This window comes from Arachis duranensis, chromosome 5 (assembly GCF_000817695.3).
Source record: "Arachis duranensis cultivar V14167 chromosome 5, aradu.V14167.gnm2.J7QH, whole genome shotgun sequence".
Classification (NCBI taxonomy): Eukaryota; Viridiplantae; Streptophyta; class Magnoliopsida; order Fabales; family Fabaceae; genus Arachis; species Arachis duranensis.
In genome coordinates, this window is record NC_029776.3 from 2,417,830 (window position 1) to 2,430,184 (window position 12,355).

A 12,355-nucleotide genomic window follows, 5' to 3' on the forward strand; every position below is an offset into this window, starting at 1 on the left:
GTAAGAACGTATAAAGGACGAATAATACTGAACTAAATCTAACGCAAGTCTAGATGTCTAATTCAACTTTATGATCAGGCCACTTTTTCAAGCTTGAATTTGACCCTATAGTAACTCAATTAGTAACCAGGTCAAACTAGATTAATATGACATTTATGTATGAAAAATATTAAATGATTTGTTTTGTATTTGTGAAAAGTTTAAAAGATCCGAAAATAAGTTTTCGTTTAAGGTAAATTTTCGTTAAATAGTTTTTATTTTAAGAGATCATTTTAATAAAGACAATAAAAATATTTTTTTAAGATGTTTATATGTGTCATATTATTATTAGATATTTTTATTAAACGGGTTAATAATTTATTTTTTAATAAACCAGAATAAAATCGGTTTATTATAGTAACAATAATAAATTTAATTATCTATATTATAATTATTAGATCCGGATTGATCCGATCGAATTACACGATTTAAATCGAATATCTTTAATTTTTTTAATAAAAAGACGAATATATTTTTGACATTTTGTTTTACAGAACATTTGAATTCCTACAAATTTAAAAATACAATTAGATCCTTAAAAAAATTGGATTTATTGTTATTATTATAAAAAGAATTGATTTATTCTAATTTGTTAAGAAATTAAAAAATAATAAATTCATTAATACATCTAATAATAATACGATACATAAACATTTTTACAAAAAAACATTTTATGGATCTTTATCAAAAACATCCCCCTTCACTTTAATAATGATCCTATTAAGGATGATAATAAAATTTGTTAATATTGACCACTAAAAGATTAGTTTCATAATTAAATCTTAAGATAAATTTGCTACAATTTTATCTGACCTAATCAAAAGGATGAGATGCAATTTGGGCCACTTGATTGATTGATTCAACCGAAACACCTACAACTTATTTCGAATGCGACAAGAACTCACTTTTCCCATTTTTCTATTTATTAGGGTCATCAATAATACACATGGAAATTAAATTTATGACCGAAAAGGATATAATATTATAATACTACCATTCTTGAGAAACCGTGTTAGACATTATTATCGGTCTACTATATTGTCTATATAATATACTTTATAAAAGAAAATCAATTTTCAATTTGAGGAATACAGGTTGTAAATATTTGACTTCAATTTCTATAGTGAGGTGATATTGATAAATGATATTATGATAACAACAATTCGTATACGCCAAAAGACTACTTTTGATTATTTCATGAAAATTGTGTACGTGGTTGTTTAGGATCAAAGCTATGATTTGATTTATCTTCTCTCATTATTGTTTATTTCATATCAAAATAGTTTTTTTTTCTGCCTTTGTCCCTCTTCAGTCGTAACTGTTCACGTTGACAGCCACAAAAACAATCAGTTTTGAGCTCGTTGACAATTTCGAATGATGTGAAATTTCAGAAAAAATTAAATAGAATGAAATCCAATTGTTTCAAAGCTTCGTTCCATGTACTTCTTTACTAGGATATTAATACTACTTTTTTTTTACCAAAAACATGAGTTTAATTTGGGGACAAAAAGGAGAATAAATGTTCATGCTTTATGTTATAAGGAAAATTACTTTTTTTTTTTTTCACATACAGAAAATTTCACATGTACCTAGAAAATTACATATTAACTTTATCTGTAAACATTTCTCTCTAATTGTTTACCTTGATGTCCTAACACAACTTGGTGAATGATTACTTTTATTTTATGCGGACCCATTAATATTTTAGTATGGTGCAATTGACAAAGAAATGTATAATATAGTGTAAAAATGTAAATAATATCATGTTTGCATAAAATTGATAAAAATTATATTTATTTAAAATTTTTTGGACTTAATAAATAGTTGAATACTATAATAAAACTGTATTTTATTAAGTAAGATCAACTATACGATCAAACTTTTTTTTTTATGGAAAAAATTTTGTGGATTACTAAAGAGGCAAGTCCATATTTTCCGTATAAACTCTTTTGTGAATCTATTTTCAATTTAAATAGTATTAGAATAGTTTTTTTTTATAGAACTTTTAAATTATAGTCTGAGCGTCTGGCATATAGTAAATTTTGTCAGAATAACGAGAATTCTAATTTGGAAAAGTATAAAGTATTAATATATTATTTGTCAATTTATTATTAATAATAATTAATTGTTATATTTTAAAAATATGTATAAAGAGATATATTCAAAAAATACATTTATAAAGACATTTTTATTAGATACAATTATAAAAAAAATATTTTTATTAGGCACATCCACAACAACACTTTCATGAAACACAGTTATAAACAAGAATAGACGGAAATTGACAAAAATGTTGTTGATAACGTAGCAGGATTGTTAGAATTTTATACACATGTAAACAAAAGAAAATTTCCTGTTTTCACCAACCAATACTATAACCGCTGTTTGTCTGATAACATTGAAGAGAAAATGCATTCTTATTATGTGAACTTTATTTGAAGGTCAGCAATTTAATTCATTTTTGTGTCTTAAGAGTTATAATTAAAATTAACTATATAGATCAAACAATGACATTGAGAAAGAAATATGGTATTTTTACTTATGTAAAATAGCATGTGGATGTCTCATGTCTCGAAATTGGGTAGTTGTAAACGTTCAGTGAAATTTAATTTAAAAAATAAAATTGATATTTAAAAATTTTATCGATATCAACTAAACATAAAAATCCTTCAATGGAAATGGCAGGGACAACAGTTCCCCTTTCTCCTCAATGTCATAGAAAATCCTTCATTCATTCTTCTATTACAACAGCAAGGTCACATGGTTTTCAAGGCATAGATCTTTCTATAGTTAGGACCTCATAATATATCAAAACTCGAGAATTTATAATTGAAGCTGCAATTAATCGCAATATTAATCCAAACAGAAGGGAGAAGAAGTAAAGCGTCACCTCTTTAAAAAACCGGTACAAGCTTTTCCATGGATCCATGTTGAGAGCTCGGTAGTTATTCTGGACCTGTCACTTGGTTTTGTAATAGAGACCTTCCAAGTTAAAGTAGGTAAGGAAAGTAATCAAGTTGGGTTGGACAAGTGGTTAGCCGCTTAAATAAGTGTTAGGGGTTCGAATCCCGCCTTTTGCATGCAGCAATCCATTGGCAAGTGGCAAACCCTTAAATGAAGTTCAATAGGAACAAAAAAAAAACCATTTCCTCTAATGCTAAATGCTAATTCCCACTAATTAGTTATTCATGAAGAAGTTGTGGTAAAATAGTAAATAAATTTTAGTGTGAAAATTTTTTTTCCATATTTTTTTATTATAATAACACTTAATTACTAGAAAAAAAGTTAGATGCAAAAATAAGATAAATAATAATTTATTTACATAAAATGGTAGTTTCTTGTTGACCTTATTAAATAAAAATTTATCCACTTTGAAAACTTTATAAATTAATCTCAAATCAATTTTTTATTTTTTGGTTTCCCACGGTATCCCTCAACCCGACAGGTTAAGGACTAATTCGCCGCGGTACTGAACTTCATTTAAGGGTTTGTCGTTGGCCAATTGGTTGCTGCATGTACAAGACGGGATTCAAATCGCCCGACATTTACTTAAGCGGACTAGTGAGCTAACTACTAGACCAATCCAACTTGGTTATTAATTTTTTATTTAGCTAGAACTTTTATTTATTTTGAACTGGGCTAGTACATTTAGCTAAGCCCAACAATGGACACCAGGGCCCAAACAGTTACAAGTTAGAAATAAGTTTCTCCACACTGCTACCACATTCATTCTAGGGTTTCGTTGCCAGCAGTTCATCGGGTTCTAAAAGATGGTAAGATTCAGCAAACAGAAAATAGTTTCTTCTTTTCTGTGTTGTAGTTCTAGCAAGCTCCTTCATCTTCTTTTTTATTCAATGTTTGATCGTTCTTAATTTACTGTGCAGCCTTCACACAAGACTTTTAGGATCAAGAAGAAGCTGGGCAAGAAGATGAGGCAGAACAGGCCCATTCCTTACTGGATCCGCATGAGGACGGACAATACCATCAGGTTCCTATTTTTCATTTTCCTTCAAATTTATTTGTTTATTTCTTCATCAGAATCTCGGAAATACTGATGCTGTTGTTGTATCTGTGTGTTCTTTTCAGGTATAATGCGAAGCGCAGGCACTGGCGCCGCACCAAGCTAGGGTTCTAAGGTGCAACTATCTACCTCTCCCATTCTAGTTTTGTAGTGCAATCTATGACATTCGAAGATTGTAAATTCATTTATTAGTTTTCAACTCGTTTAATTTTCAATTTACAATGAATCTGTTATCTTTTTGGTTTGATATTTATGTGAAGCGCACAATTGTTATGATGTTTACAACGTGATACTTAGGTTATGATATTCAGTTGTCTTGCTTCATGATTATTTATAATTTATATTTATGATACTATGAATGTTAGTTGGCGCTGAATCCCTTATTTACAGTTGTTACGATGTTTCCTGAAATTGAAGATGTTGATGTGCTTGGTTTTCTAGCCACCCGTTTGTAATTGAGGATTTCTATGTGGGAGGGTTCTATCATGGAGAAAGTATTTTCCGATCCTTAAAGGACCAGGATAGTTTTTAAATTTTTGTCTAATTATGGGGCTGTTTTGTGATTATATTTTTTTAAAACATAAAAGTCTCCAAGCCCTTTTTATATGTTTTTTTGTATTAATTGGAGAGAGGTGGTAATTAGTATAAGCTGGAAGAAAGAGAAACGACCATGGCAACCAGCTGCATCATCAATCACCCTTCTATCTTGGGTATCATTCTCCATTTTTCCATCCCTTTGTTTCTTTTAGGACACAAATTCCCAACTAAGAGGTGAGGGTACAACAGAACTAGGACACTGCAATGAGAGCGACATGGCTGCACCATCATTATTTTTCCTCAATAAACCGTTAAATACCTATATCGGCTATATCACATATTCACCTCTTCGTTTTCAAGCTCTTCTTCCTTCGCTGGAAAGTTCTAAACTTTCTCACACTCATGTTTCACAAAATCAAAAGATAAATTCTTTCTGAGTTTAGTTTTAAAACATGATTTAATAGCCATTAAAGTGTGTTAATTTTTTTTGTCATTATCGTCCTCAAGTTCTTCATATTCATCATCACTCCTACGTATTTAAGGACTTCAAAAAATTTTGAAAATTAAACAATATTACAATAAATCCAATAAATCATGCCTAATTATCCAAATCATGCCTAATTATCCATATCAATTTTTAATTCTTAGTGGAGCAAAATTAAAAAAATAATATCAGCACAAATTCATAGTTTGACACAAGTTTAACTTTTTTTTCCATCTTAGACAAATCTTTCTATATTTACTTGTTTATAAGATGTTTGGTTTTTATAAGATGTTTGGTTTACAACACGAAAGGTTCTAACAGTTTATAATTAAACTTATTTTAAAAAAATAGTTTAAATAATAAATACTTATATTAAAGATAATTTATAAATAAGTTATTTTGTATTTAATTTTTTAATTTTAAAAATGTTTATTTTAAAAAAATATGATAAAAAAAATTTATTACGAGAGAAGTCATTTTTTTTTTACTTTTTCATAAGCACTTGAATAATTTCTTAAAAAACTACAATTTGATTTTGAAAATTACACCAGAGATTAATACTATTATTTTTCATAAGTTAAAAGCTAAAAAAAAAGTAACTTTTGAAACTTCTCCGACTTTTACTAGTTCAATCGGTTTAATCGTAATTCAACCAAAAAAATTGTCTTATAATAAAATAACAAATAAAATATAAATAATATATTAAAACATAATAATAGTCTAATATAAACTTGTTACGAATTTGTTTAGTTGATATCATCACCTTCATTTCTACTATTTGGTCTAGAAAAAATCAAGCAGTGCAACATGTACTACTATTATCAAAATAACAATACAATCCAATTTAATTACAATATGACAACTGATTAACTAAAACTGATTATTCGAAATTATTCACCAGTTATTCAACCCCATAATAACAATAAAATTTATAGTTTAACTATCAACAATTATTCAATTATTATTTAGCTCAGTAACAATACCAAAGGTATAGCCTACTTACAATACCACGATAAAAAAAATTAATTTAAATAATTAGAGAAAAATCATCGAATATCAGCTTATAAAAAGCACAATTACAGTCAAAACCTAAAGCTTCAACTAACAATCAACCATTAGTTAAATTAGAGTATAGAATTAACGCCAAAAACCACTCGAATGTTTATTATCGCAGAAATGAAACAATAGCACCATAATAAGATATCTTGTGTTTTTTAGGTGAGAGAGGAAGGGCCTTAACAGTGAGACCTAGTTGGTGATGGCTAATGACGTGGCTGAGAATCTGAGATGCTCAAGGTGAGCATGAACGCCACGAGCTTAAGCTAGCCAAGGCAACACGTGGCGCGCGTCGGCGCCACCACGACGTACGAAGAGATTCGTAATCCAGGATGAAGCCGCGGCCAGAAGAAGAAATTGGATACAGAAAAAGCTAATTTCGATCCTAATTTTGAAATTGGTCGTGAAATTGGATACAGAAAAAGCTAATTTCGATCCTGATTTTGAAATTGGTCGTTGAAATTGGTGAGAGAAGGACGAGCTCGAGAGTGATGGGAGGGAGTGCTGCGCGCCGTTGTAGGGTTACTGGGTTGGGTAATTGTTAGGGGGCTTAGGCATTCAACCGGCGGGTATTTTTGATAAAATTTAGAAATTTGGCCGGTTCACATCTTGGTTAGATCGACCAGTTTCTGCCGGTTTGACAGTCCAACGCCAATTTTTTATTTTGCGGTTTTGACATCCATTCGAACCGTCACTTCTATTGGTTTGCGATTCGGCTGACCGGTTTAGACTCAGAACCGCCTTAGTTTAGACACCGATTTGTTCTATGTCTACTGGTTAAGCTGCCAAGTCCATAACACTGGATATGTGATCCTGATCCATCCTCTATTCGGTATATTAATGCTAATATAGCTTTTGCACACATTAAATGTAAATTTGGTAATATTTTTTAGTACTATTTTTAGTTTTCTATTGTGGCTGGAATTAAACTTGATATATTGATTACTATGAAAATAGTTGACATATTTGTACAGAATACGAATCCCAATTATACATTTTTTTTTCAACAAATAATACAATGATTTGATTTGTTTCGCGTGTATTAATCTATAGTGTAAATTTCTTGTAAGGTTGGTCAATTATGCATACTCAAGAGAAAAAAATGCTTGATTCAACATTTGCCAAAGATAAATAAATACTTATAAGAAATCAAACCAAGCCAATTTATTAGTTTTTCCATTTTCATTAAAACAATCGTAGATCATAATAAGCTGAGGTTTAAACGTTAAACAGCATCAATTTTTTTTTTAATTTAAAACCATGTATAATGAAAGCTTCAAATTTTGAATGACACTATCGATATGGTGCACTTAATAGAAGTCGAATTCAAAATAACGACTTTACAAAGTTTGCATGAATTGAGATATTTTTTTTGACAAAAAAACTCCCTGTAACCCAAATTTGGGATAGAACACCTAACAAGATAAAAAGGAAAAAGAAAAGAAACAAAGAGAAAAGAAAAACAAGTGTTTTACAAAAAAAAAAAAAACAAATAATAGGAAACATATGAAAAAGATCATAGAAGAAACTCTGGAGTAAAGGATTTTAATTGTGGAAAAAATGATGTTGCCATGACGTGAGTAGTTGAAGGCTTGAGTCATATTAATAAAGTTGACTTTTCATAGTATATGTATGAGGTACCGTGTAATTTATGCTAAAGTATAACCATAATTTTGTTTTGAATATTCTGTATTGCACTTATCGGAAAGTTAGAAGCATTTGTTTGTAGAATTTAATTTTGATGCATTGACAGTGTACGTTTTACACAATTATGTAATTACATGTATTTTTTTGAATGATAATCACATTTTTTTAAATGACTATTCAGATGGTAACGTTATCTAATTTGATACATGTGTAAAACTACTTTTCTTCATATTTATATTTGGATTGTTTAAAAATCTAATGATATATACATGTTTTTTGTCAAGGTGTTGGAAAAAAAATGAAATCATTTTCAAGTTTTCAGGATTATCGATTAATTGCTAGACTCACCTTTACTTTGTTTTTATTTTAATGATTATTAACTTTTATTTGATGTTATATTTAATTGATTTATTCCAACTTTAGATATTGATGTAGTCTTTCATTTTGAGATATATGTGTTTTTTTTAAGAAGAATTTTTTTCATGGATAGCGACCCTTTATTTTCATATTCTAAGTTTGGATATTAAATTTGACATCGAATTTAATATATTGTATCTTGACATTATATATTTATTTATTTTTTATTTTTTTTAAATGATCAAACCTTTAAAAAAGGTAAGCTTAAGTTTAATACACACTAAATCGCTTATAACAGTCTGCAGATCCGCTCAGACCAATAGACTGACCTTATTCCACCCTTAACTCTCACCTACCTACCGTTATATTGTAACAGGAGATCGTAGTATTATAGAATACAAGGTTCTCTTATGCTGCAACGCATGAAAACAGGCACTGCTAAACTTAATTTTGAAGACCAATAGAAATAAGAGAATATTAAAACGATGTTGTGAAACTTGAAAGACACCCTTGTTCTGTAGTTGTTCAACAGAAAAATACTAAGCATTCAAAACAGCAATACTTACATAGTTAGCTTCAGAACAGAGTTCAGACAATGAACAAATGATAATAATCGCACAACATCCAAGTATAGCACATTAACAGTTATATAACATCATTCCTATAGCAAGAGCCCAACATTTTAAAATGCTGATATGTCCTCATTCATGCAACAACTTATTCATACTCTGTAACAAATAAGTTGTTATCTCACTTCTTCACTTATTGACACAAGATATCCAAGCACCAAGCAACATCCATGAAAGAGCAAATTAGTTTTCAGAACTGTAAGATGTCTCCCCCGATGACAAGTCCTCACATCGAAGTCGCTTCAACTCCTCGTAGGCCCATTCAAGTCCAGGGCAGTAATGAAGCGGGGGATTGAATCTGCTGTCGTTCATATCAGGTGGCAAGAAAGCTCCGTTCTCAACCAAGAATTTCACGGCATCCCTCCTCCTTTCTTTGGCAGCAATATGGAGTGGTGTCCCTGGTTTAAGAGAAGAAAACATGTATCAATATGAAATATGGTAAGATCCCTATATGATAGGTAGATAACTTACAGCCACAAGCACCCTTTGTTCTAGCATCAATGTCAGCACCACGTTCCAGCAGTTCATCCATCACTCCAAGGTGGCCACCTTCAGCAGCAAGGTGAAGAGGGGTCACGCCTTGTGATTTAGGGCCCCATGCAGTCACATTGACATCCATTCCTTCATCAAGAAGTTTTTTTACCTGTTCAAGAACACAATATAAACAGATGCTCTTATGCAACTAAATTGTCAAAACCAAACACACTAGTTTCCCAAATATGAAACAATTATAACTATAAAGAAAGAATCATCCCAAGGTTTACAAATGAACAACAGTGGAAGAGAACACAGAAGAGATTCATGCGCTGTAGGAATTAGCAACAAAACTTTTACTATATTCTAAAATCAACTAACAAGCCATAATCACTGGCAAGGTGCTGATAGGCGAGGCCCCCACCATTCCAAGGAGTAACGGCTACTAGACATTTACATCCATAACACCATGAGAGGAAGCTATCACCACAAATAGAATGGTGCAGGTCACAAGACAGCAATTTCAATATTGTACCAGGCTGAATTAAGGCTTAAACTGTGCACCAAACTCAACAGAACATTTATACCCCAAATACTTGCATGCACATATCAAACGGACTCATCATAAGCATTAGCTTAAACCTACTTGACTAACAAATTTCTACCAACAACCATGAACTACTGTGAATAGTGGGTTTTCTCTTGCAGTGCTCAACACTGTCATCCTTGGAATTGGTTTCCCCACAACTAAAGAAACTGAACAATTAAATTTAAAATATTTCTCTTTGTACAGCATTCTTATTACCAGGTTTAACAATTCAATTTAAGAGAAAAAATCCTATATGAAACCACTTCTGTCCATTCTATGATCACATGAATCATGACTGATGACTCTTATTCCCCCTTTATAATCTGATGATATCTGAAGTAGAAGTTACGATGTAACAATAGATGATAATTTTAGCAATAAATCTCAGTTTAAAGAAGTTTCAAGAAAGTATTGATAATCACGGTCAAGGTTTGAAAGACTGAGAATACTGGTTTAGGGTATGAGTCGGAATCCAATACTTGTAGATTGTAATATTCATCCATCATACTACTTCCTTGCTGTTTTGACAAGATTCAAGCCTACAGTTCAATCTAACCTGAGCATCATCCAATTCTGTCTACTACTCCTCTCCTTAGTATATGATACAACTGAAAGTACGAAACCAAAGGTTAACAGCTTAACAACATAAAATAAGAATAGGATCATCTAAATCCAAATCCAATCCACCAACAAATTGAATACCATTCCAAATACATAGCTTCATAAAGCATCCTAACACAAACAATCAAGTCTCCCATGTACATTCACACTAGGTGGTGACAGGTAGGTCTAGGTGTATCAAACAACCAAGATAACTAAACTTGAATTGTAAATATCTCAATACATGAACTCATAAGAGTAAACTCAAACGTTCAGTAACCTCGCAGACAAATAACTTTGAAGCATCTCATCGTGAAGCCTTTCTAATTTTCCTAGGCACCGAAAATAGAGTCTCACGTGATAGAAATTTTGCAAGAACAAGAAGAACAACAACATAAAAGAGGGGTTGATGAAACTGAAGAACTCACCAGTTTGAGATCACCTTTGCGGGCGCAAACATGAAGAGAAGTCCAACCTCTATCGTCGGTACCAACGCCAGGCCTCAGCATGCGCCTCCTCGACGGGCTTCTCCTGAACAACACTGGCTGCGCCTCCAGCATCTTTTCTCAATCCAACACCCAAAAACTACACCCCAATCCAAATAAAAACGACGATCCAATAAAAAAAAACCTAGAATACAAATCCCCAAAACAACTATTCTTTGTTTTCGCGGGAAACAGCAGGGAACAGACAACAAAATCTTGTTCTTTTTTACGTGTTTACATATTAAACGAACGAGAAACGGGAAAACTAACAGAAATCAGAGCAGTAATAGACGTATAAAGGGGGAAATTAGCGAGAGTGATGAGCGACGCAATAGGGATTAAAAGGATTCAAGCCAGGACCGAATACGCGAAGGTTCTGAAGGACAAGGACGGAGGTCATGAAGGGAGACGAGTTGATGATCATAATTGATGATGCGAATATTAGGGTTTTTGATGAAGCAAGAGGAGTATTGAGAGTGGAATCAGGGGATTGAGGTGATTAATGGGAATTAGATGAATCCTTTCTTGATTAGGATTAGGGTTGATGGAAACATGGAGATCAGAAGATAGGAAACCCTAGCAAGCAGACGCAGCGTACCGAAGCGATAACGATTGGGCAAAGATATAACGCGTGCGGAATGAACTCGATGATAATTTGTTTCACAATTGTGGCGTGTTAGTAGTTAGTGGGTCAAGGATACAGTGCTCCCTCACATGTTTGGGATCATGTGATGTCCTCAACATTACACCGATAGATTTGCTTGTAAAGTAATTTTAGTGGTTCAGATTTTATTAGTTAAATTCAATTTTTAAAAGTAAAATAAGATAAATATAGTTTAATGTTTTAAAATTAGGAAAATCGAATTCATAAAAAAGACTAAATTTAAAATCAGTTCTATATAATTTTATTTTGGAATCGATTTTAAACCACTTATTAAAATTGTTTGTTTGAATGTTACTTTAAAATTAGGTAAATTAGGTAATGTCAAATACATATTAATATCTTAATTATTATGATTATATGAATAAGCATGATCAAATTAGTTTTAATTTGGTTGTGGTTTGTGTGGGATAGGGGTGTGTATGGGTCGGGTAAAATTGAGTTTGATGTGACTCAAATTCGGTCTGAAATATATACTAGACCTATTTATTAGATCCGACCTTAGACTCGATGAAATCTATACACTTTCAGGCCACGATTATACCAGGTAAAAATCGGACATTAATTTGATACCTTCTTATAAGATAGCATGTGAAAATATCCAAATTTCTAATACTCCAACCATTATTTGACATGATAAAATTCACTTAGAAAAATATAATAAGACCAACTCTTCTCTAAAATTAAAGCATAACCATAATCAATATTCATATTGTCTAATAACACCAAATATTTAAATCAATACAAATAACACAATATTATGCATTAATTAATCT

The 12,355-nt window shown here is 31.3% G+C and overlaps 2 protein-coding genes across 2 annotated transcripts; one reads left to right on the forward strand and one right to left on the reverse strand.

Annotated features, from left to right (window-relative positions):
• Window positions 1-3,923: 3,923 nt before the first annotated feature.
• Window positions 3,924-4,382, forward strand: LOC107487046 (60S ribosomal protein L39; the record flags this gene model as incomplete). The annotated part of the gene is given in 2 exon segments (XM_016107626.3): window positions 3,924-4,027; window positions 4,126-4,382. Coding segments are annotated over 2 exon segments (153 nt in total), but the record flags the coding sequence as incomplete, so codon positions are not given.
• A 4,280-nt stretch (window positions 4,383-8,662) lies between these two features.
• Window positions 8,663-11,566, reverse strand: LOC107487089 (phytochrome-interacting ankyrin-repeat protein 2). Its single transcript, XM_016107675.3, has 3 exons — window positions 10,862-11,566; window positions 9,242-9,413; window positions 8,663-9,168 (listed from the first exon to the last, which is right to left on the reverse strand). The coding sequence occupies exons 1-3, from the start codon at window positions 10,991-10,993 to the stop codon at window positions 8,954-8,956; spliced, it is 519 nt and encodes a 172-aa protein (XP_015963161.1). The 5' UTR covers window positions 10,994-11,566; the 3' UTR covers window positions 8,663-8,953.
• Window positions 11,567-12,355: the final 789 nt, after the last annotated feature.

Bases quoted from the DNA above. Each gene is read 5' to 3' on its own strand.
- LOC107487089 (XM_016107675.3), bottom strand. From the start codon at position 10,993: ATGCTGGAGGCGCAGCCAGTGTTGTTCAGGAGAAGCCCGTCGAGGAGG. The intron at 9,414-10,861 runs GTGAGTTCTTCA...GTTCTTGAACAG, and splicing joins GCAAAGGTGATCTCAAACTG to GTAAAAAAACTTCTTGATGA. The intron at 9,169-9,241 runs GTAAGTTATCTA...CTCTTAAACCAG, and splicing joins AACAAAGGGTGCTTGTGGCT to GGACACCACTCCATATTGCT.